A 26,462-nucleotide genomic window follows, 5' to 3' on the forward strand; every position below is an offset into this window, starting at 1 on the left:
TCAAACAATTACAAACAAAATTATTGTATCAGTGTTTCCTTTTTAGGTTTAGAAGACATACTAGCGCTTTATGTTTTTTTACATTCAACAAGTCAGGAATGATGTTCTATTATTTTTTTTTTCAGTCTAAGTTTAATAATTGTGTTGTATTGTTTATTTTTATTTTTGGATTAAATGATACAATATCATTTACCAATTTATTTTTTTTCAAATTTAAATTCATATTTTTTGTTTTAGAGATTGTTGAATGTTTAATATTTTTCTGATTTTCTGGTTCCTCACTATGCTATTCTATTTAAATGCATAATAAATGTAATAACACTGATTGCTGTATTTGCATTGTAATTAAATACTAATTTGAAAGAACTTTGTACGGCTAGTATTACTGATGTTCTTAAAATATATCTCATGTACTACTTTTTACTAGTCTAATAATTTAAAAATAGGAAAAGTTTAAACAAAGGGTCATTATGTAACACAAATATTTAAAAGAGTTTAAAAAGATATGGCATTAATTGATATTGAGTTTAATAGACAAACAAAAAGGCTCTTTAATGAGATTTTTTTATGAAGGTATTGACATTATCATGTTTAACAAGTATTGTTAAGGAAGAGTAAGTAAAAATTATAATCAAAAATATTTTTAAAGACAGTCTGAAAATTATTAGCAATAAAAGAAAAAAATCTCTGTTTTATTTTAAATATCCAAAGATAAGAAAATGAACCTCCTATTTTATGGAAAGAATAAACAATAATTTAAAGTAATAATAATTTAAAGTTTAAAGGACTAAAGAAAGAAGAATAATGATAGAAATAACTGTTGTTGACATTGAACCACATTGGAACATAAAACCATTTTTACAAACGTTACATTCCCATTGATTTGTTCTTGATACTCTTTCTTTACTAGTACACTTATTGTTTTGATAAACATTTTCCCACATATACCCATTTTCTTCATTGTAATTACAATAATAATTTTTACCCACATTACATTTATAACATTTACCAGTATAATATGCTCTGATTGTATTATCACGATGTGTACAATTCTTATCATCTTGTACTAAGCTATGGAATCCAATATGTTTTGGTGGCTTTTTTATCTCAACAGAGCATCTAATTGGATTTTCACAATAATTTTTCAAAGCGTCATCATGTATATTTAAATTTTGTTCTATTCTAACACCAGAGCATGAAGATGAACTGTTATATAACCTGACTGTAACCATATCTCCATCATGAGTAAAATACACAGATATGTTATTTTTATAATAATAACACATATCAAATTCTATTGCTGTAAATCCAACAGCATCACCATCTTCGTTTTTTAATTCAGTAAAAACCAGGGATTCTTTAGCAAAAGTAACAACAAGGAATAGTACAAAGCGTAACATGTTCTTTTGATTTATTCTTTATCAGTTAACCCCATTAAATTCTTCTATTTTTATTTATATTATGTAACTTATTTTCAATTAATTCACTGCTCTGGTTATTTTTTTAATCCGTTTTTGCTAAAAATATTCTTTTTATTCTTTTATCTCATACTTGTGCATACATTCATTCTACTCATTGACTTTTCCTCTTTTTTCCAAATTATTATTAACTAAATTCCATTAACAATATACCATAAATGTCAGAATTATCTAATTTGTTTTGCCTTTTTTATCAACTTGAATAAAAATAACTTAAACGAAAAAATATTTATAGAGGAATATATCTAATCAAATAAAAATGAAAACAAAGAATGAAAACAAAATAGATTTGATAAAAGGGAAGTTATTGTAGGTGAAATAAAAAACTGGATACAAACTAAAAAGAGGTTATTTGATGTAGTATTTTCTATTTATTCTGCTTAAAAGATAATTTTTTTTAAAGAAACATATCTATTTTTATTTTATTTCTTTTTAATTCAAAACAAATAAGATATGTGCAATCAACAATAACTTAATTTATAAATTTACCCATAATTGTAGAAACAGAAAAATAGTACGTCATACAAAATCTTTAAAACATAATAATAGAAAAAAAAAGACTAACAAAAATAATACAGTTGTAAAAAGTATGTAATTATTACTTGATAACAAATCAAATGGGAATGAATATGAAGTAATTAGAATAATTAAAAAATAGTTATATTTTTAGTTTAATTAATAAAAGAATGTTTATTTAATATCATCTTTTAATCCTAAACTCTCTATCAACAAAAGTTCTTTACTTTAAGTTACTTAAACAATTATATACACTAATAACTGTTATAATACTTCTTAATCTATTTTTATTGTTTACTCTGTTCTTTTATATAACCTTTTATATTTTTTTTCACGTTTATTAACTTCATTAACCTAATTTATTAATTTATTCATTATTATTATATTTGAAATTGGAGTTATTTTTAAGAATGGTTTTCTTTTAAGACACCTTCTTTAAATTTTAAATATTTATATTTATTTGGATGTGTATTAATTTATATTTCGTATTATTCACTTATTAATGTTTATTTACCAATCTTTTTACTTTTTTATATGAATTTTATTTATCAATTCTCTAAAGGTTTATAATTTAAATTTATTCAAACTTCATTTAATATATAGTCAAGAATGATTATTGTTTTCTCTTTTAAACTCAAGAAACTTATTTTTAAAATGACTTCTAAACATGAGAAATATTGATTCAACTTTATTATTATTTCTTTATTAATGTCTTCTTCATTATTATTGTTATTGGTTGTAGTATTACTTCATTAAAAAAATGGTTTTGGATTAAAACAATTATCTCAGTATTTCTTTGTACTTCTTATTTATTTCAACTATAGTTTATTATTAATTTAGTTTATTTTTTCTATCTTTTTAGTTTTTTCCTTTATTTATTCGTTATTATTAATGTTAATTATCATTAATTGAATAAAAGAGTATATAAATTAGTTCATTGGTATTATCTCTTATTCATTTTATTATATCATTTGTCATTTTCTGATGTTCAACTCGTTTCTTTTTCTTTACTATCATTTCTATAATTCATATTTAATTTAAACATCCACAACATTTATTATATTTCATTTGATATTATTTTGGTGTAATCTATGTTTTTTTTTGATATAATTTCAATATATTTATCAATAAATTACTATATATTTTGGTATAAAAGTTTTGATATTCGTCATAACTTAATTTTGTCTTTAACATTAACCCATTCCAATTTGTTCTGATATTCTATTTATCATTTTAAACCTTTCATTGTCTTTTCTTATTCATACTAGCTAACCTCTTTTTTGTGTTGGTGCAAGTTGTCAAAACATCATCATCTTTTTTTTTTCACAAATATAGACTTAGTTGTATCTATTCATTCATAACATTAATAGTAATGTCTACAATTCATTTTTTTATTCCTTTCTTGTTATAATATGTATTATGAGAGAAACTCTTTTTACCATTTGAAATAGATTAGTATTAACTACAAAATAACATAACAAATGGCTTTTTTACAAAGTATTTTAAACATTCTACTTTAAGAAGTTAATATTTTTTTTAATAATCCTTTATATGTTATGATTAATTTAATTTATTTCTATTTATTAAGTTATGTATTACAAAAGACATATTTTGAATATGAAAAAAAATTGAAGAGGTATTATTAGTTATATGTCTCATTTCCAGTAAACTGTTTTTGAATAAATTTTAATAGTTTTAATTGATTATTAACGTTAAATTCAATAAATAAAATAACACTCTAATAAAAATGTTTTAAAAATTGAGTGTTTAGGAAGAACAAAACACAACATGTTATTAAAATTTTAACTTCATTGCATCACTATTTTTATGATAACAGAGAAAAGCATTAAGACAATAAGAATGAATAATACATAAATATAAGCAACAAGGAATAATTTCTTATTGTTCTTCTTAAATTGATGATCTTAAAAATTCAACAAACAATAAATAGAATCTTCTTATTTTTCATATTTTATTGAAAATAAAAATTAATAAAAAAGAAAAATTGAGGAATAGCAGGAAGATCTTTTTTAATACTGAAAGTGTTATTTATGCCAAGACCAAAGAATATTGAGAAAGATGAAGATTATTTAAAGAAACAGAAACAACAATCAAGAACCCAGGAGGCTGCATTAACAAATTCATTTTTAGACATTTTAATCACAGACTTTCATTTTGAAATGAAATATTCTCGAACTAAAGGAGCAACTAAAACAGTTAAAATGATTGTTCCAAGTCAGCTTATTGATGGAGAAACCATTTATTCCAAAGAAGACATTATGAACATGTCTCATGAAATTTGTCAAACTGAAAAATTAGATACGACAGCTACAGTAAAACAACAAAAAAGAAATGATGAGGCTAAATTTGCTAATGGTGTTTTGGCATTATTAAAAAGACGTGGATATACTTTTTGTGAAAAAAAAACAAGACCGTGTCACAAAACTACAAGACTAGTTAGAGTATCATCTTTAACATTTGGATCAAAAACATATTCAGCAAAAGAATTAATTACAAAAGGAACTGAATTTGGATTTGCTGTTGCATCAATAATGAAAAATAAAGAAGAAATAATAAGTCGAACTAACTTAAAACAAAGTAAAGAAAGTTATAGTGATATTAAACGTCAATTAGAAAAAGAAAAAACAACTGTCCAAAGACAAAGTGATACTATTGAAGATTTAAATGAAAGTGATAAAGACATTATGATAAAAAAAGTAGAGATTAAAAAAGAAAAAAATGAACTTTATACAAAAAATGGTACTTTAGTTTGTGAACAATTTAATGAAATATCTCCTAACGATATAAAACAATGGGCAGTTAATCCACTACTTTATTCTCCAATTCAACAAGAAAATATAGATAATAATACCGTTGAACTTCATCAAAATTTAGAAATTGAACTAAATGATTCTACAGAAACTGAAGACAACCCACCAAACTTTACTACATACACACGCACTGAATCTAATCCAACTGCTTTTGCAAATGGTCATCCTAGTACAGACGGTGCACAAATTGGTTTTATTAATAGATAATTATTTGTTCTTTCTTTTAAATTTAAATTCTTTAATATTTTTTAATTTCTAATTCAATTAAATTTATTAAAAAAGAAATAATGTTTTTTTTAATGTTCTTCTTCTATTCCAATAATTCCATTCTTCATATCATTTGCCATTCTTTCTAAACTTTTCATTTCTTCAGTTCCACTAGCAATATTATCTAATACTTGAATGAAATTTACAGTAAATCGTGTTCTTGTTTCTCCATTATATTCATCTTTTTTACATATTAAATGGAATCTACATTCAATAAATGTTAGTTGCTTAAATAAATTTTCAAATAATTCTGAATCTTGCTCATTTATTTCATACATTTCATCAGCACTTTTTCCAATAATTTTTTTCATTTCTTCATCAAATATAGTAACCCAAATACTACTAGTAGAATCTGCAATACTTGCACGAACAATAAACCTTCTCATTGGTTGAATATCTTTTTGACATTTCTCACAAAATGTAGAACCTTCAACAATCTTCTTTTTACAATCAGGACATGATAAATAACAAAACCCATTATCTACTTTAAACATAGTAAAATATCCATAAACATTTGCTTTAACATCTTCTGAAGTTTCACTTGTTTTTTCTTCAAGTTTTCTTAAACAATATAATTGGTCAGCTGTTCTTATATCTCCTGATTTAAATTCTACTGTAGTCTCATTTGCAAGATATCTTAAATCGCTTACAGTAATTCCTTCAGGTGTGGTATGTTCTTGAATAAATTTATTTACTAAAGATGCTTCGTCATATTGTTCAATATCCGTATTAGAAAGTATTTTAGTAGCCTTAGTAACAGTAAGTGTTTTATATTTAAATTCTTTTAATTTTAATGAAGTTAACACATAAACAACTCCATTTTCCATATCTTTTGTTTTGTCAATATCTTCATTCCAAAAATCTACTTCAACAGCATAGCTTGATTGATCCATAAATGTTAATGTAACTTTTGCTTTCTCATTTTTATATGTTTGTTCTGGTCCTTTATCGACTAAAAATGCACAAATATCATAAGTAGCATCGACAGGTGATTCAACTAAATCAGCAATTGGGACAATAGAACTAATCATTGGTACTTCATCCGAACTTTTTTGAATTATAGTGTATTTACCAATAATCATATCTAAATCAATCATCTTAGCACTTCTATATCCTTTCCCATTACTTTGTTTGTAATCAGCTTTGGTAATATAATAAGTTTCTCCAACTTTAATTTGGTCAAATTTTTCATCACAAACATCGTTGAAACAAGTGGCTTTAATTTCAGCCCCATCTTTATCTTGAAGTACAAAACTAAATAAATTTCCTTTGGCATACTTAAATTTATCATTCTTTGATACTACCCTCCCTTTAATAATTAATTTAGACCCAAATGTGGTCAATAATGAAAATGGTGTAATCTTTCCTTTAGAAAGGTCTGCTGGTGCAGCTTGTTGATGTGAAACAGGAACCCCAGTTCTCACAATTGGTGCAGTACCAATTTTATCCAAATGATCAATTTTTTCTAATGGACAGGTATTAATAAGCTTCTTTAATGTTGCATCAACAATCTCAAAGTTTGAGATTGCAACAACGAGGGTTTTACTAATGTTTTGTGGAACATGAACACTTCCTTGTATAACTTTAATAAGCATAAAGTCTTTTAATCTCTTTAACAAGGCTGTGTCTTTGAGTTTGAAAATAGTTGTAATTTGGTATTTATTATCATGTATTTTTGCTTTTACTACGTCTTGCGTTTTTTCTACTGACTGAACGTTACTTACTTGAACGATTATTGGTTCTATAATCTTTCGTGCTCTTACTACGTCTGCGATCTTCCCTTCTGAGATACTCATCTTTTATAATTTTTTAGTTTTTTTGTTTTTATTTTTTATTTGAGGAATTTATCATTTTTTGGCTTTTCTTTTTTGTGTTTTTAGATTAAATAATTTTTTTTCTTAATAATGTGTGATATATCACACATTATTATAATAAATTGTAATTTTTATGGATAATAACTAAAATTCCAATTTATCAAAAATTAAATTTACTATAAACAAACTGGTTATCACTTGTGTTTTGTTTTGTAATAAATAAAATGGTAAAGTTTCAAATAAAAATAAACAAAACCATTTTATTTTTTAAATTGTACAAGAATATTAAATGATGTATCTTCTATTCTATCATCATTAAATACTATGAAGTACAGCAGCCTCAATACAATAAGAAAGATTAATAGTGATATAATCTCCAAATTAAGATATGGATTTTGTATTGTCAAATATAAACTAGGAGAATTGGAGAAGATAGATAAACAAATAAGAAAATCATTAATCCACCTCCAATTATACAGTAGAAATATCCCAAAAAGTAGATTATATGTTAAAATAAATGAAATGGGAATAGGATTAATGTCATCAAGAGATGAATGTGCTAAAGAATTACTAAGAATATATTTAAAATACAAATATCAAATACAGTAATAGGAGAAATGATAGAAGCAATAAAAGAAAATCCAAATGGAATAATTAAAAGAATGAATAAAGCATTTGGTAAGAAGATTAATTTTAATGAATTAATGAATATAATAGAATTAAATGAAAGAAAATATGATGTAAAGAATGTATTTGAATGGGTAAATAATGAATTGAATGATAGATATTTAAATGAATGGAAAGAAATGATGTGAATATATAAGATGTGCAAATGGCACTTTCAATGATAAAAAATTAACAGTAACCACTTGGAGGTCATTAAATATAAAAAGAAATGCATTCCTCCAAATAGTAAAGATGCAAGAAGGTGTAAGTATGAAATGAAGTATTAAATCAAAAATACTCCAAAATGATGCTTTAAAATATTGTAAACATTGTCATAACACAATTGCATATATTAGTCATATATTGTTAGGATGTAATGAAAAAGAATCAAATATTAAAACATGATTATGTTTGTAAACAAATATATAAACAGATATTAATTACACATTTTAATGAATTTGATGCAATTGACTTTAATAATACTCAAAATGTATTAATAATGATGAAATAGTCATAACTTACAATAAAGATTTATTGGTTAGTGACAACTCATTCCATGCTAGAAGACCAGATATATATTATCAAAATATGAAAGAGAAGAAATGATATATTATAGATGTTGCTATATGTCAAGATAATAATTTAGAATTAAATTACATTCATAAAATAAATAAATACAAAGATTTACAAGAGAAATTAAGAAACAATAGAGAAATAATATATGTTGAAATAATACCTGTAATATTATCAATAAATGGTTTAATTCACAAAGAGTCAGTAAGAAGATTAAAAGCACTGAAATTAAAATTAGACTTTTCCAAAATCCTACGAACAATAATTATAAAAATATGAAAGACTTAATGTTTTACACATTCAATTCTGGCAACACATTAGAAGAAGAACAATCTAATGCGAGCGTATTAGAAATGAACTCTATTACACCAATAGAGCATATTGAAGAAACTGAAATAATCACTTCTCAGTATTCATAATATTCAATTGAGGATATATCTATTAATTGACCTTTTTATGTGTATAGCTTCATCATGATGCAAATTGACATCAGTGTGATACACACATTTATTATAAATCATAAAATTCATTACCTTTTGTTTTATAACGATTTGAATATATAATAAATCAAATCGTTAATACATAACAAATAATACTCTATCCGAATATTATATATCGTATTAATATTAAATTATTTGAAACATCATATATTTTTACTATATATAAAATGTAAGTGTTATATATCTCAATTTTGTTTTATTTTTTTTTTTTTGAATTTTAGTTTACATGAATTAATAAACAATAGTTATGACACTCATCAAAAAGAAAAGAGAAAATAGACAGTGATAAAATCAAAGGTTAATAAGAGAAATATATGAAAACCAAGAAATGGGTAATGAAATTTTAATTGAAAATTTTTAATTAACTTCTTGTTTGTAAATTGTTAAAGATAACATTTTCTTTTATGTTATTCTTTAGTTGCTCTTTTCTATTTATTTCAAGTTTTTATCTTAGTTCAATTTGGCTCTTATTTATTTTTTTTTAATTTAATATCACGTCATTATAAAAGAACCGCCTTATTCTTTTATTACTTCTTTCATTTTTGTTTTGAATATGCTCAGTTGCTTTTCAATATCTTTCATATAATTTTTATTCTTTTTATCACATTTCTTATCCTTTCTCTTAATGGTATTATTGTTACCTTTCATTTTGAAAACAAGTATTATGTTAGATGTTACACTAGTAGTGCTTTTATATAACTTCAGTCATTTTCCCATTGTTTTATTTATATTCTTTAACTTTTTGTTAAATCATTTTTCTTATGAATCAATTGGTAATAATGAGTTATTTAGTTATAATATTCTTATACTCATTTCATTCATTGTTTTCTTCATTATCCAATCTTCTAATTCCTTATTAAGTTTATTATCAAATAATAATGTTTTAATTGTTTATGTTAGTTGTGTTTTGGTGATGCCATTTGATATTTCGTTCTTAACTTCTTTTAAATATCTTTTAATTCCTCAATTAATATACTCCCATCTTCTTAGTATATTTAATACTTCATTTGTATGTTCAACTAATTTAGAATAAATACCTATACTTTTAATACTGTTTAATATTGAATAAAATACGGTGAAGATTGACATATGGATTTTCTATTCATTTCATCTTAATTTATATTGACTTAACTTTATAATCTAGAAAATGATAATGACTAACGAAAATTAAAGTATATGATTTTGATGATTCAAAGTTAATACAAATGAAATATTCTATTTTATTTAACTATCAAATAGTCTGATAAATAAACACGAATATATTAATAATTTATATCATCATTCAATGTATATTTATCTATCATTTCAAATGTATAAAATTGAATAAGAATATTGTGTATGTCAATTTTGATACTACATTCAATAATAAGATGAGTGATGGTGTTGGATCGTAGTTGAATTATATTTTCTATTTTATTCATTTGTATTTCTTCTGTTTCTTTCACTTTTTTTATTTCCTAAATTCATTCGATGTAATATATTTAACACCAATAGTTGTTCTTCATTCTGGTGTTTTAATCGTATCAAAATAAATTGTGTTATTGTTGAAACGACATGTTGTTAAAATATTGTTTTTATTTCAACACTTTGAATAAATTACTTCAATTAATAATGGAAATTAAGTTATAAGATAAAATATTCATCTATAGTCCAAACGACTTAATGATGTTTCCTTTATAGTCTATAAATCATTTATATCTCCACTATGTTTTATTCATAATGAAATGTTTTTGTTTAATATTCAAATATGACGTGAAATATACCATCTGGTCATTTTCAGGAGAGTCATGGTTAATTGAACAATAATTACCAACACCAATATCTACCATTCAAATTAAAAATATATAAATTTTAATACTTCTATTGTCTTGGGATAAGTTGCAGAAGTAATAAATTTCAATGGTAATTTCACACTCCATTTACCTGTATATATGTTATGAGAAATATTTTGTCTTGTGATTATCGAATATCTTTTACTGCACATCATGATGATGTTTCGAGGTGAGCCAAATGTTCATCTAAATTAAAACCTCTTAGTTAAGTTATTATAACAACACAAATAGTAGAAAATACTATACAACCACTGTTTGTCGATATATAACTAAATTAAAAATAAAAATACATGAAAAGAAAAAAATCAATTAACTTAATTCATGACTTCAATAAAATAATCGAAGTATATTTTGTTGATGCAATATAAATTTTCTCTATTCATGTAGAACTGGATTTCAGAATTTCTTCCCCTAACTGTGATACGTTTATATTGCACTTCTATATCTGAACAATATAAGAAGAACGTAAAATTAAATTGATGTTCATCCATTTTAATTTTAGAAATGACATCAGTATAAATCGTTTCCACTAATGTGTTTACTGCCTGATTAGCCGTATCCAGCATCTTCACTTCACAATACCCTTTATGAGCTAATGGTATTGAATATTCTTTGCAGAAATTAATAATTTCATTATTAAGATCTTCTTTTTCCATTTCGCTTATACCCTCTGTTCCACTACAAAAGATATCATGTGCTTCAATGGGATGACGCTCCCATAATACTATATCAGCAGAAGTGAAATCAGAACTTTTTGCTTGTTGCTTATACCAATATATTATATATTTATGAAAGGTATATTTTGAAATTATCCCCTCTTGGGCTTCTTTCAAACGAGACCTTCCATTAATATCAATATCTATATACTCTTTCATCTGATATACTCTAAATTCATTACTTAGCAAAGAAACAAGTTTTTCCATTATAGTTGATTTCCCAACTCCAACAGAACCTGAAATGAATATGTGATGTACCATGAAGTTTGAATTGTTTTTGGTGTAGTTTTAGTTCGCTTAAATTTCGTGTCATGACGTGTCATATTTATTTTTTCTAACTTTGTCACTCAATACTCTGGTACAGTCCTATTTGATATAGTTAATTTTATTAAAAAAATATTATACTTATATTTTGAGTTCGACGCCTTTTGAAGTTAAATTTCATACTAACGTCAATGTAACGTCAATGGCACGGCAACTTGGTTTTATTATAACTTTTGTACCATTTTTTGTTATTTTATATTTTCCTATCAATTTAAAATAATATACTTTTAACTTTTTTCTTTTACCAATAAAATAAAGATTTTTAACTTAAATACTCTAAATTTAATTATCTTTTAATAAAGGAATTATGAAATAGTTATATAGACAATTATATTAGATATAATTATTATCCAATTAAATGGCAATAATGAAAATGGTAATGAGTCTAGAATGAAATAAATGATATTAAATTTAATATGATAGCGTGTTCAAAATAAACAAGAAGAAATGCATGAATAAAGCACATAATACTCATGACTATTAATTTCAACGAAGAACGTTCAGTTAAATAATACAGTCAAAATAACAAATAATGTATGGAAATTTTTTAATTAAAAGGATTTAATAATATAATGTATATTCAAATAATTTAACCAAGAAAAGATGGTCAAATATCTTCACCAAAAAGATGTGTAAAGATGTGATAACATATAACGAATTACCAATAGATTTTCCAACTAATTAATGAGATTATTATTAAAGAAAAAATAATTCAATAATTGAGGGTGTTGAAATAATTCAAACAATAAATAGAAGTGTTAGTTTATTTAATGAATTAATAATGAGACTATATGGATTTGATACGTGTGTTAAGTGTTTCAAATAACATTATGATGAACTAATTCTATTTGTTCAAATTCTTTATCATCTTATATATTCATTATTATGATAAAATTATTTATAACAATTACATCATAAAGAATTAATAAAACAATTAAACAAAATATATGTACTGATTTATTGTACAAAATGTAACGTGAGTCATTTAAATAATTCAAATTAAAAATAAGTTAATGTTCAAATAGTATGTATCAAATCAATAGTTCATTATTGATAGTTGGGTTGGTTGTGAAAGAACGGATAACTCCTTGGAAATTTTTTTTCACATAATATAAATTGCTTAATAATACTACTAATGAATAAAAAAACTAATTAATTCTAGTTTTTTTTACATTTAGTTTTGAGTTAATAAAAAAAACTTTTTAAATTTATTAAAAAATCTATTTAAAACCTTAATGAAAATTTTCGTTTGAACTTCTCATCATCCCCGTCATCATATTATTCATTATTTCTTTCTTTTCTTTTGTTGAAAATACCAGTTTCACATAATTTATGAGTTGTTTGTATTTTCAATATCATTCATAACATGTGTTTTTTCTTTATCTCTCTTGTTATTGTCAATTGTTAGTCTATTTTCTCAAGTTCAATCATATCCTTTGTTGAAATAACAAACCACCTATTCAATTCATCAGAAAATACCTCAAATTTATTTACATAGAATGTTGTGAAATGGTGCTGACATAGTCTAGTGTATAAAACTCAGTCATTAAAATGAATCAACAATACTAATGTATTGAATAACAATTTCTTATAAATTATATCTACACATTCTAACCTTCTCAATATCAAACTTATTGTATTCAAATATACTAAAATCATCATTTATTTGATGGTTGATGATTATTTTTTAACTGTTTGTTTATCAAAAAAACATCTATTCCTCATTCTTCTGGTTTTGTCTTTGCTCATTTTCCAGGATATTCATCACTACCAATATGAAAAGACATTCTCTTCTTGTTTCATTGACTATGTAATACTGCACTCAACAACTCAATATTTTGACGAGTATTTCTTTTGTTGATATAACATTAAAAAACAAGAGTTAAATAACAAAAACATCACTGCAAATAAAACATGCTCAATGATAAATACTAGAAATAAAGAGGAAAATACCTTTTATAATGAGTGACAAAGATGACAAAAGTTGGTTAAAAGTGATTCATAATATCTTCATTCTAACTTGAGTTGAAAAGAAAAATTAAATTTTATGATAATAAGCACCTAAATTTTAGAAAAATTTCTGTTAGGAAAGAGAGCAGGAGCTAATAATGTCCAAATGTATAATAGATGACATAAAACACAAATACCTATCTTAAAAAAGAAGGCGTAATAACCAGTCTCAACACGAGCAGGATTTGTTTTAAATACAGACCAGTCAGTCATATTTTGAAGCATAAATAATGATGCAATACAAAAAGTAGCATGGAACTTCCAAAAACAATATCTTCTATGAATTTCACCTGTCAAATTATCAATTTTATCAGGGAGTTTATCATCAATAAATGACATTTCTGATATTTCAGTTGAATTTCGATAAGTTTGATAAGCAATAACTGCGATAGTAAAGAAAATGCCAAGGAAAGACGTGACGTCATAATTTGAAATAAGAGCAGTACTTTCTTGACAATCAGTTACTGTCCAACAACCATTCTTTTCAGAACAAGGCAGTGACAGAATAGCATCAAGTAGAAGATATGCAGTATACGCAGAAACTATACCAGACTGAAAAATACCTGAATTTGGTTTATATTCTCTCACAATCGGTAACAATGAAACAACAGTTCCTATCACTGACAATAACAAATTGAAGGATGTAAAGATAATGTTCCAAAATTTAGATGCACAAGTTCCAGCAGAAGTTGCTGAATGAGAAAATTGTATTAAAATGAATAAAGAAATACCAAGAGAGAAAGAAAAAGAAAGGAATGATATGAATATAAGGAGAAATACATAAGGATCAAATCTACGATCAGGATTAACTTTATTTACTAATTTATTATTTAGTACAGCAGCAAAGTTAAGGAAAGAAATTAAACTATAAAGAATAAACAAGCTAGCACCAATAACTGAAACCCAATAGAAGATATAATGAAACCATAAAGGAAAAACAAATACTATTATAATCAATATGTTAATATAACAGAATTTAAATCCCCATTCATGATCATGAAAATGAATTAATAAACTATTTTCATTATCACTTTGAATAAAAAGAGACATAAGGAATAATGTGAAATGATAAAAGAAATATGCTTCCATCAATCGAGTGAGACAAACATATGCAATACAACTTGAATTAGAACAAGAGAAAATTGAAGTCATTACAGGGAGTTCAACAAGTACTTGCATTATTTTTGTTCTGCTAATAAAATCAGAAAATAAATAAGACATAACCCCATAAAAAGAAAACATTCCCAAATAAAAAATTTTTACAATAGAAATTCGTTTAAAATTAACTGTCTTTTCATTAATGAAATTAAAAACATTTAATATGACGTGAGAACTTGATGAACAAATATTTTTAATTCTTTGCATATAATATTTTTAAAATATGACTTATTAGTTCTTAGTTCATTTTGATTCTTTTCTTCTTTCAATGAAGAATATGTTCCACTTCATTAAATTAGTGATTTGTTATTACAATTTATAAAATTAAAATAATAATAAAACAATGGTATATATAACAAAAAACACATTAGTATTTTTCTTCTTTTTTACCGAAAGAAAATAATTTTCTAGAAGATTTTTGAGATGGAGTTGAAGGTTGAGAATGAGAAGCAAGATGAGGAATTGCTTTAACAGGAAAACTTAGGTGTAAGTCTTCATTTTTATCCTTTTGAGTAGGAGTAAAAGAAGCTGATCTTTTTTGTTTACTTTCTTCTATAAACTCTCCAGATAACGCTTTCTCTAACATTTGATTAGAACCAGGTTTACCAAATGACACTACTTTTCTATTTTCTTTTTTTTGATGTAAAAATTTATCATTTTCTTTCTTTAACTTTTGTTTTAGTTCTTCTTCTTTCTTTAATTTTTCAATAATTTTTTGTTCTTCTTTTTTACTTATACGTTTAGGATTTGCATTCATTACAAAACTTAAACATTCTTCAACAATTTTACCAACCACTTCTTTACCATTTTCCATACATTCAGTATAAGTTTCATTTAAATAAATGATGATTTTATCTTTCATTATTAAATTATATAAATGAGTATTATTTAATAATAATGATTTCATTAATACAGCAAAATATTTTTTTGCTTCAATATTTACGACTTGTCTTAATAAAGATGCAGTTCCATAAACAAAGGTAGACTCTGAGTATAATTTTATTAATTCTTCATGTTCATTAATAATGGCACAAAATTCTTTTAATTCTGAACAACACATCCCATCATTATAATTAGAAAGATTAAATATATTACAAATTAATACAATACTTTTAACGTCACCTAATATTTTTAAACCTTTTTTAGGACGTGCTTGATATAAAGCGCTAAAAGCACTAAACAAATGTGCAACAATTCCTTTTTTAGAACAATATTCTAATAAAAACTCTAATGCATTATGAAGGATAAAATCACTTGAACTTTGTTGTTTTGTAATTGAACCTGCAATTGTTAATATAATATTTAAACAATCTTCTTCTACCATAACAAAATTTGATTTTCCTTTATCACAATAACTTTTAAGTAATAGAAAAATATTTGGTATTGAAGATAATTCAAGACATACTTTAGGTCCTATTATTGATGATGTACAAAGAATATTTAAACATTGTATAACATTATTAATTAATCCATTTTTCATCATATTAATTAAACAACAATTTTTTAATTCTTTATCTAATGAATCACATCTTAATAAAACTTTAACAATAAAGAAAATTAATTTAGTATTAAATAATCCATAAATAATTTCTTTTTCTGTATCACTTATTAATAATTTACATAATTTACATACATTAAATAATACATCTTCTTGTATAAATTCATTTAATTTACTATTAATTGAAGTGTCCATTGTTCTTGATAATATTCCAATTAAGTCAGTTGATATAATTCTTTGACAAACAATGAATTTTATTTGAGTATCATTTCTCATAATAGAGTCAATAATTAATATAATAATTGTAATAGCTTTTAATGCTGGTGTATATTGTTTTAATGAGAATGTTTGACATATAAATTCTAGTAATCCATCAATTAATTTGTATTGAATAAATATCATTGTAGTAATATTACGTGAACAAAACTCCATTCTTGTTTTAATATCTCTTTGTGATTGAACAATTCTATTAACAATTTCTAATACTACATTCATATTTCCTTTATGTTTATCATCATATTTCATTGTCAATATTAAATAAATTAATTCTAACCCACCACTTGTTATGAACATTTGTTGTAATTCATTTTTATTTGTTTCATTATTTATAATACATTTAATAAATTTAACTATTTCATTAAGATATAAATCATTTGATTTATAATGTGTTATTCCAAATTTTACTATTGTAGCACACCCTGACATTACAATATTCATTTTACTTGTATTATCTTTGGCTAATATTGTATTAATTATTTGTAATGATGTTAATCTCAATTGTAAACATCCACTATATTCTTCTTTTTCTAAAATAGCAAATAATGGAAATAATCCAATAATATGAATACACGCTTGTAATTGTTTTAAATTTATATTTAATACTATATTATGTAATTGAAGAAGTATTTGAAATATTTTATTATTATTATCTTTACTTCCTATTTCAATCATTTTACCTATTTCTTTCATTTGTTTAATAAACTCTTCTTTTCTTTCATCATCTTCACTTTCTAATAAATCAATATCTTCTAAACAAATACTTTTATATTCATTATCAGTATTGTTTTCATTAATTTTCCCAATATTAATCCCTTCATTTGGTATTATAAAATATTCTCCCCAATCATCTTCTGTACTTTTTCTTGCTGTAAATGTTCTTACTTCTCTCATTCTTTGTTGTTTTACAATAAAACCTTCTGCCCAATCCTCATTTTCATTTTGTTGTTTTTTTGTTAAATTAACTTTTATATTGTTAGTTGAAAGTGCTTTAATAAAAGTTGGTTTTTTGCTTTCTTCTATCTTAATTCCATTTGTAATAAACCATTTATGTTTTAATAAATCTCTAGATGATGCTCGTTGATTTGGATCTCTTTTAAAACATGAAAATAAAATTTCTCTTAATTGTGGTGATACAGTATTAGGAAATGGTGGATAGTCATCATTAACTATTTTATATAATGCTGCTGTTGGATTTAAATCATAATATGGTGGATTTCCTGTTATCAATTCAATAACAGTACATCCTAATGCCCATATATCTGCTTTAACTGTAGTTCCTTGCATTTGAATAACTTCAGGTGCCATCCAATTTGGTGTTCCAATTGGGTCTTCATCACTTCCAGTTTCTTGTTTTTCATTTCCATTCATTTGAACACTAACTCCAAAGTCTGCAATTTTTACACTTCCATCTTTAGCTACAAGAATATTAGCTGCTTTAATATCTCTATGTACAATACCTTGATCATGAATAAATGCTAATCCATCTAATACTTGATGAATATACTTTGCTGATAAACTTTCATTTAAGTGATTAAATTTCTTTACAATATTTAATAATGAACCACTTTCCATATATTCCATTATAATATAAAGAAATCCATGACTTTCTGTTGATGCAATATATCTAACAATATGTTTATGTTTTAATTTTTTAAGTAATCTAATTTCTTCCATAACTTCTTTCATTACAGATTTTTTATTTACTTTCATTTGTTTAATTGCAACAAATTCTCCACTATCAGCATTCATTCCTTGAAACACCTCTCCATATGCACCTCTTCCAATTGAATTAGCAATTGAAAACATCGACCTTTCATTATCCTGTATTATATTTAATTGTTTAGTAATCATTGGATCTCCCCATCATCTTCTTGATGTTTTTTTGATTTTTTTACTTTCTTTTCTTTATGTTTTGGTGATTGTTGTTCTTCATTTTTTTCATCTATTTTACATAAAGTATTAAACTTTGGTGATTGAAGTAAATTTCGTGGACTAAGCCAAGATCTTCCAAATGATCTATTTTGAGTTTCATCAATTTTCATTGACTCTTTTCTTGGAGTTATTGGTTGTGTTATTACTTTTTGTGATTTAGGTGATGTATCTTGTTGTTTATATTGATCTTTTGTACTATTAATATCTGATTGTATTTGATTTATTTTATCTTCTGTTTTTTGAACTTCTAATTTAGGGATGTTTAAGTGTTTTTTACCAGGCTTTCTTTTATTTAACTGTTTTCTTTTGGTTGGTTCATTTTCTTTATAGTCATCATCAACTGGTTGGTCTAAATGAACATGATTAAACTCTTCATCTTTTAAAATACTTTCTTGACTAGTATCTTGTTCCTCATCTTTTTTTTGTTCTGGTAAATCTTTTTCTATAACTTCCTCTTTTTGTAGTTCTTTGTCTTCTTCAATACTTGATGGAGTTGGTATTTTTTTTAATTTCTTTTTTCCATGTTTCTTTTTCTTCTTTTTTCTTTGAAGTGGTTTACGATGAATTATTTCATTGCCTTGATAATCGTCATCTACAGGACCTTTATAGACAACTGTTTCAATATCATCAAATAAATGTTGTTCAACTTCACTCATTGATAAGAAAAAATAAAAATATTTTTTAAGTTCATTTGGAGTTTGTTTTTTTGTTCTTCTTTATTTGAACTTCATGTTCAATAAACTTTATAAGGTTCTTTTCTTTATATTTATAAATAAATAACCGAAAAAGACAAATAAAAAAACCCTATTGGAACTTATACTATCATGTCATCTTTTTCGCATTTAACTTGTCAGGAAGCTCTTTCTATTCTCCAATATTTTACTTCTCGGATTGACTATATTCATTTTATTCAAACAACAAAGAAATTTCGATTTGTATTAGAAATGTTTAACTCAAATCCTATTTCCTTATTTGAAGCTAAAGGATTATTCACAAATATTTCTACTCAAAACTTATTTACTAAAAAAGATAGAAAAATTCCTGGTATGAAAAAGTATATATTGTGGTATGACGTTAATTATACTCGTTATCTCAAAGAACTTGAACATAAAAATACTATTTGTAAACATGTTTTGTATACTAAAGAAGAAAGAATAAAGTACGGAAATAATATTCCTTCTGGGGTAAATAAAATAGGTTCCCGTTGTTATGAGTTATGTGGTGACCTTAATGAGTTAAGTCTTCCAACAACTATAACTTCTTTATCTGAAGGATGTTTTATGAGTTGTTTAAAACTGTCATCAATAATTCTTCCAACAACATTATGTTCACTCCCACATCTTTGTTTTTATGATTGTCCATTACTTCAACATGTTTTATTACCAACTACATTAACTTTAATAGGTGACAACTGTTTTCAAAAATGTCCAAATCTTATTTCTGTTCAACTACCATCTCATTTAATCTGCCTTGGAGATTCATGTTTTTATGATTGTTATAATTTAACCTCAATTGTTCTTCCTTCGTCATTAACTTCTATGGGTGATTTTTGTTTCTCAAGATGTGACAATTTGACAACTGTTCGTCTTCCATCAAAATTTCTTTTTCCTAAATACACTTTTTATGAGTCACCTAATGTTATGGCAACTTTTTAAAACATCACGTTTGTTACTTAATTCAATTATTTTGAAGAGTACTTGATTGATGCTTTTGGTACAGAAATATCTTCTTTTTTCATTTTGTGATGAGTTGAAACCATTGAGTTATCAGTTGGATTTCCTAATGGTGTAGCAGAAGAAGTGAGACTTGGGGTTTGTGGCATTGGTGTGGATTGAAGAGAAATAAATGGAGAGATTGTCCAACCAGATTCCATCATTTGAATAATATTCATTAATAATAGCCTAATTCGTTTACTTAGTTTTTTATTCTTTTCTAATTCTTTTGCTTTGTTAAAGACTTCAATAATTTCTCCATATATTGGACTTGTATTATCGCTATTCATCATCTTTTCTCCGACTTTAGAACATAATGTAATATATGCATCAATTTTCATATCATTCACATCTTTTGATAATTCTTGTAAACATGTTAATGGTAGACGTTCATTAACTAATCCTAATTCAAATAAATTTGCTATTAAATTAACTGTTCCTCGATATTCAACTTGTTCAATAGATTCTTCTTCTTTTAATTCTTCTATTTCTTGTTGACTCATTCCTTCCCGAATTACTTTTGGCTCAGGTAATTTATGGAAATAGTCATATGCTTTCTCTAATAATGCACTACTTAATATTGTTGCTCCTTGTGCCACATTTTGTGTTAGTCCTACTTGTTGTCGAAGTGTTTGAATAAATCGTACATATAATTTACAAAATTTGTTTTCATTAACACATCGTTTAACAAATTGTGTAATAAATATTTTAATGTCTTCTTCACTTCTTAAATAATATATTAATGATTTTGCTGCTTCTTCTAAATTCGTTTCTTGTGATAATTGATTTAATATTACTAACATCTTTGACAATTTCTTTTGACTCTCATCTAACATACTCGAAAATAATGTAATTGGTTTAGGTTCATTTCTACTTTTTGAAAATTCTATTCTTTCAACTGTTTCATGATAAATAAGATTAAATCGATTTCTAACATCTTCTGGTAATTTGACTGCACACTTTCTATAACTTTCCATTTCACTTAAATTATATCTTTTCCCTCCTTCATTCTTTGATTCTTTTAATGTCCTTGTAAATATATTTTTGATTTCTTCTTCTTTTCTCTTTCTTTCTTCTTCTTCTTTTCTTGCTTTTTCTTCTTCTTCTTCTTTTCTTGCTTTTTCTTCTTCTTCTTCTTTTCTTGCTTTTTCTTCTTCTTCTCTTTTAATTCTCTCCTCCTCTTCTTGTCTCTTTCTTTCTTCTTCTTCTCTTTTAATTCTCTCCTCTTCTTCTTTTCTCTTTCTTTCTTCCTCTTCTTTTCTCTTTTTCTTTTCTTCTTCTTCTTTCTTTTTACGTTGTTTTTTTGATTCTCCTTTTTTGTCTTTAACAGGTCTGATTTTTCCACTTTTGTCAACTTGTTTCCACTCATCCTCTTCAGGAGGAATTTCAATAATTTCCTGCTCTTCTATTTGTTCTTCTTCATGCTCACGTTTATAACTTCTTTTCTTATTTCTCTTTTCCTTTTTACTTTCAGGTTTCTTTTCTTCTGCTTTTTCCTTAATATCTTCTTTCACCTCTTCTTTCATTTCTTCTTTCATTTCTTCTTTTGGTTCTTCTTTTGGTTCTTCTTTCATTTCTTTTTTTGGTTCTTCTTTCACTTCTTCTTTCTGGGAGTTTCCTTCAGTTATAAGTATTTGATTTTCCATTGTTGGTTGTTCGTTTTGTGGATTATTTTTTTCTTTGATGATTTTTTTTTCATTTTGTTGAAGTTCCTCGTCAATTAAATGAGTAGAGGTGGTTTTATTTTCTTCCTTATTTTCTTTCTTTCTTCTAACAAAGCATGCATTTTCTAATATTTCTTGTTTAAATTTAAATGAACCTGAGCTTTTTTTTTCGTCTCCTTCTAAGTTTACTTTTTTGTCTATTTGTTTTGTTGCTCCAGTAGTTTTTTCGTTTTTCATAATGTTATGTTCAATAGGTTTACTTCTTTTCCATGTTTTTGATAAAGCTAATTTTTCAATTGTAATTGAATTAGCTATTGGAGATATCTCAGGGGCTATAGGTGTTGCTGTTGGGGTAACGATTGTTTCTTGTCTTTTCTGTTTAATAATATCTGGTCCTTCTTCGTTTATTGGTTTAACGGCAATTGGTTGTTCAACTCTCTTCTGCTTTTTAAATGAAGGAGCATTACAGTTTAATTGTGTCGCAGGTGTAGATTTAGTCCTCGACGGAATAATATCACTCATGAATATATATTTCACAGTTCTTCTGTCTTTCTCTTTGTTTTTTATTCACTTTTCACTTTCTTTTATTATTCTTTTCTTTGTTATTTCTTTCTGTAATTGTTTTTTTCTTTTTTATTTACTTTGTTTTTTATCCGAATTGCATAGAATTTTTCTCTTTTTTATGTTTCATTCTAAGAATTATATTTAACAGAAAAACTATGAAAAATACCAAACATTATTGGCATTCATAGACTTAGTTTTTTTTTGGTTCTTATATCTCCTCAAAAATTGATGTTATAAATTTGTTGTAATGTTTTATTAATTACATTTTTATATTATCTGTAAAAGGTATTTTTTTATTTAATTCACTTCAAATTAATTCTATTCAAATGAAAGAAATGATTCCTTTATTTAGTATTACTTCAAAAACTTAGGAAATATATAAAAGAAAATTAAAACTCATTTTATTAGTTAATACTTTTAATTTCCTAAGTAAAGTTATTTAACAAAATACTATATTATATGGATATTCAAAAACATCATTTCTGTTTATTTCTATAACCTAATGTTATTCCAAACTTCGTTTTCTAATTATATTTTATAAAATAATTTATTATCATCACTTATTAAATCCTGGTTATTTTGTTATTTTCATACTGTAATCTATTTATACTAAAACTAATTTTAAGTCAATGAATTTTGATTGTAAGAGAAACAATATCAATTCTTTAGAATATGATTTCATAAATAACTTATGAATTTCTAGACTCCAATCAATATTATTGTTTCTAAACTCAAATAAACTTCTGTATTATATTATTATTTAATAAACTAAAATATTTATTACTTTATTAATTAAAGAGTTTTTATTATAAAATTTCATGGTAATAAATTGCTCTGTATTTAAATATTAACTCCATTATTTAAATTCAATATATTGTATTTCATAATACAGGCGTTTACAATGAATTTCAATGAAAATGAGCTATAAAAATAATGTTATTTATGCTAATTAGTAATTACTATTTAGTTATTATATTCACATCATTTTAATATGTACCAATTGGTTATTTTTATTATCTATTTCAATATCATAAACTATTATTAATTTTATAATATTTTATGTAATATTAATTTATAGTATATGATAAATACTTTATTTTTGTTTATGGGTTTGTATTATTGAATTGAAACTAACTATATTTTTTGAGTTATGCTAATAACATTTCTATTATATTTTTATTCAATTTTGTTTTATTTAATTCTCTTACATAAACATAGCATATAACAAATAAAAACAAGTTGATACTAAATTTATTAAATTTATATGACTTTTTCTTTAATATGACAAGACAAATACCAAAATTATTCTTATTCATTTTTACAAAAATAACAATTCATATTGACAGAAATATTTTTATTCAGTTTGTAATATTGAAATGAGTAAAGAGACTACTGAAATTATATTAAAATAGCATCAATATATATTTTATAGTGATTTTAACAAAGTTTTACCTATTATGCTATTTGAATAAAATCGTTGTGTTATTGTAAAATTTAATTTAAATATTTTTTTCTAAATAAATATAAGAGTTGTATAATTGAATAAAAACATTAAGTAGAAGAAAATATTAACAGTCAAAATAAATTTTATCAATAATTTTATTTCTGTTAACAAAAAATACAATAATATTACAAGAAATAAATGCAAAAAATAATTAAAAAAGTTCAAATGAAAATGGTTGTTGCTTATATAATTCAATTATTTTATATTCTATAATATTCATTATCAAAATGAAATCAAAATAATAATGTGTTGTAAACTTAATGATTATTTTAGAAAAAAGTGTATTATTTGATGAAATGTTCTTATATATTAGAAAAAGAATGTTATTAAAGAATCTTTATTTATGAGACACAACTCTAAACAATATTGTACGTTTATAAATGGTGATTAATTTTAATTATCAATATTAATTTCATTTAAAAATAATATTATATATTTCATATAATATTATTCTTTATTATTAAATATAAAACTAGAATAAAATGAAAATTGCTCATTACTTAAAGGAAGAGATATGAACAACATTTGAAATAATTAATATTGATATAACTTGACAATCAACATCAAGTCATTCTTCACAAATATCACTTTGAAACTATTTTTCATGTGACACTTTTTTGATGATTCATTTATTAATTAGATAAGTATCTATTGACATCTTTATTTTCTTCATTTCATTTATAAACGATATTTTCACAGACATTTAAACGTTTATTTATGAATTAAACTCTAAAAATCAAAACAAGATGAAAACACTAATCAACATAATCAATAATACTATAGAGTCATTGATTTTGTAATAATTATTTTCTAATCCCCTCATAATTATCTCTACTTAATAATCATAAAAAACGATTTTTCACAACAAAATCTACTATCATATTATTATTTTTCTTGAGAAAAACATGAATAAATAGAGTGTATATGTTGTTATTTTGTCATTGTTAACTCATACCCACAAATTTTTAAGATATTAACATAATAATATTTCTCAAAACTAAAAAGATTAACACAAGACTTATTTCTTCTCTTCAATTCATTATATTTCACTGACATATACACTACAATACTATTAAATAATTTTAAATAACTATGTATACTAAAACTAATTTTTGTTGTTTTTATATAAATACCAATATCTTTACTCTTATAAACCACACAGATTTTAAATAAATTCTCTTTTATATTTTTAAGTAATAAAAGAATAATTAGCATAGTATTTGAGCAAAATTTTCTTTATACCTCTTCTTCTAGTATTGACTAAATTATTATCCAATTATTATTTCTTTGGCAAACACTGTTCTAAATTAATTTTCAATGTTAGGTTTTGTTTAATTATTTTTGTTATATAACTTCTAATATACTGCTCGGTTTTAACCAATTTTTGCAATACAAAAAACGATAAATAACCGAAGAATAATCTTTTTAGAAAATTAAATTATTACTACTTTATTATTCATTCCAAGGAGCTTTTTTAAATATTATTTACAACTTGTTTTCATTTATTTATTAACTAATCTGTGAAACATAATTAAGTTTTGAGTCAAAGCTGATAGCTTATCTTCCTTTTGCTTCCATTTGTTTTAAAAGAGTTATAATTATATCAGCTCTGAAGTTTATATTATGTTCACGCCTTCCATAATGATTAAACCTAAATGTTGTTTCTTCTAAGTTATAATTCCATCTTTAAATTGTTTGATGTGTACTTTGTTTTCATATGTTATTTCCAAGACAGTTATTCCTTTATTTCTTTTTATTAAAGCGGTTAATTCAACTAAAATATATAGCTAAAACCTTTAGTTTTTTATACTTGTTTTATTTGTTGGAAAGTATCATATTAAGTTATCATTGTTTTGTGTTAATGAAGTTAAGCTCTATTTGTCTAAGTGCATATTTTTGTGTTAGATTTTATTAAAAATACACATTGGTGCTTATTTTCAAGTTATTAAATATCAGAAACAAAGATGTATTTCAAAAAAGATGTTTATAGCTGTTTAGAATCATACCCATTATTTCTGGTTCAGTGATATAAATAGACAATATCAATTCATTGATATAATTCATTACTTGTTATGTTAGTAGGTTGGTTATTATCTTATCCACTTTCATAATAGATAACTATACAATAAATAACTTATTATTTGTATGTAATACTGATTGTATTATTATTGATGGTTGTATTGTATTTAAACCATAAAAGGAGGTTCACATCAAATGTATTATGAAATAGGACAAACTATATAAGCTTTATTATTTGAAACTATAGACAATGAGTTGTTGAATTAATGAAGATATGTCACTAATCTAGTAGAAGTTCAATGATAAGTTTGATGAAGGTATGTCTTTTGATTGATATTCACAAGAGTTGTTAATCTGAATTAAATAATTCTTGTTCACGAATAGTTGTTAATTAACATTTATTATTCAAAACAACTTAATAAGATGAAGGAAATATCAACAGATAAATAAATTTTCTAATACATAGAAGAAAGAAATGATATAAAAGAAAAGAAAGAAATAAGAATTATTCATGACACATGTTATGACATAAGAACTTAGGTTTATTGAGGTAATTAATTAAAGAAAAGATGTTTAATAAACTATAAACTCACCAATAAGTTCTT

The 26,462-nt window shown here is 24.1% G+C and overlaps 9 protein-coding genes across 9 annotated transcripts, besides 1 other annotated feature; 2 read left to right on the forward strand and 7 right to left on the reverse strand.

The window, feature by feature from the left end:
• Positions 1-779: 779 nt before the first annotated feature.
• EHI_062960 (uncharacterized protein) lies at positions 780-1,400 on the reverse strand (the record flags this gene model as incomplete). The annotated part of the gene is made up of 1 exon (XM_645139.1): positions 780-1,400. One exon carries the CDS (start codon positions 1,398-1,400, stop codon positions 780-782), a length of 621 nt encoding a protein of 206 aa, XP_650231.1.
• A 2,645-nt stretch (positions 1,401-4,045) lies between these two features.
• On the forward strand, positions 4,046-5,032 carry EHI_062970 (uncharacterized protein; the record flags this gene model as incomplete). The annotated part of the gene is made up of 1 exon (XM_645140.1): positions 4,046-5,032. One exon carries the CDS (start codon positions 4,046-4,048, stop codon positions 5,030-5,032), a length of 987 nt encoding a protein of 328 aa, XP_650232.1.
• Positions 5,033-5,121: 89 nt separating this feature from the next.
• EHI_062980 (replication factor A protein 1, putative) lies at positions 5,122-6,888 on the reverse strand (the record flags this gene model as incomplete). Its single annotated transcript, XM_645141.1, has 1 exon — positions 5,122-6,888. The coding sequence occupies one exon, from the start codon at positions 6,886-6,888 to the stop codon at positions 5,122-5,124; it is 1,767 nt and encodes a 588-aa protein (XP_650233.1).
• Positions 6,889-7,177: 289 nt separating this feature from the next.
• Positions 7,178-8,601: a repeat region.
• A 2,190-nt stretch (positions 8,602-10,791) lies between these two features.
• On the reverse strand, positions 10,792-11,454 carry EHI_062990 (uncharacterized protein; the record flags this gene model as incomplete). Its single annotated transcript, XM_001913980.1, has 1 exon — positions 10,792-11,454. The coding sequence occupies one exon, from the start codon at positions 11,452-11,454 to the stop codon at positions 10,792-10,794; it is 663 nt and encodes a 220-aa protein (XP_001914015.1).
• A 2,124-nt stretch (positions 11,455-13,578) lies between these two features.
• On the reverse strand, positions 13,579-14,706 carry EHI_063000 (uncharacterized protein; the record flags this gene model as incomplete). Its single annotated transcript, XM_645142.2, has 1 exon — positions 13,579-14,706. The coding sequence occupies one exon, from the start codon at positions 14,704-14,706 to the stop codon at positions 13,579-13,581; it is 1,128 nt and encodes a 375-aa protein (XP_650234.2).
• A 346-nt stretch (positions 14,707-15,052) lies between these two features.
• On the reverse strand, positions 15,053-18,268 carry EHI_063010 (serine/threonine protein kinase, putative; the record flags this gene model as incomplete). Its single annotated transcript, XM_645143.1, has 1 exon — positions 15,053-18,268. One exon carries the CDS (start codon positions 18,266-18,268, stop codon positions 15,053-15,055), a length of 3,216 nt encoding a protein of 1,071 aa, XP_650235.1.
• A 41-nt stretch (positions 18,269-18,309) lies between these two features.
• Positions 18,310-19,050, reverse strand: EHI_063020 (uncharacterized protein; the record flags this gene model as incomplete). The annotated part of the gene is made up of 1 exon (XM_645144.1): positions 18,310-19,050. One exon carries the CDS (start codon positions 19,048-19,050, stop codon positions 18,310-18,312), a length of 741 nt encoding a protein of 246 aa, XP_650236.1.
• A 168-nt stretch (positions 19,051-19,218) lies between these two features.
• Positions 19,219-20,049, forward strand: EHI_063030 (uncharacterized protein; the record flags this gene model as incomplete). Its single annotated transcript, XM_645145.1, has 1 exon — positions 19,219-20,049. One exon carries the CDS (start codon positions 19,219-19,221, stop codon positions 20,047-20,049), a length of 831 nt encoding a protein of 276 aa, XP_650237.1.
• Positions 20,050-20,075: 26 nt separating this feature from the next.
• On the reverse strand, positions 20,076-22,292 carry EHI_063040 (uncharacterized protein; the record flags this gene model as incomplete). Its single annotated transcript, XM_645146.1, has 1 exon — positions 20,076-22,292. One exon carries the CDS (start codon positions 22,290-22,292, stop codon positions 20,076-20,078), a length of 2,217 nt encoding a protein of 738 aa, XP_650238.1.
• Between the last annotated feature and the right edge of the window lie 4,170 nt (positions 22,293-26,462).

This window comes from Entamoeba histolytica, genomic scaffold (genome assembly GCF_000208925.1).
Source record: "Entamoeba histolytica HM-1:IMSS scf_1104750517215 genomic scaffold, whole genome shotgun sequence".
Lineage (NCBI taxonomy): Eukaryota > Evosea > Mastigamoebida > Endamoebidae > Entamoeba > Entamoeba histolytica.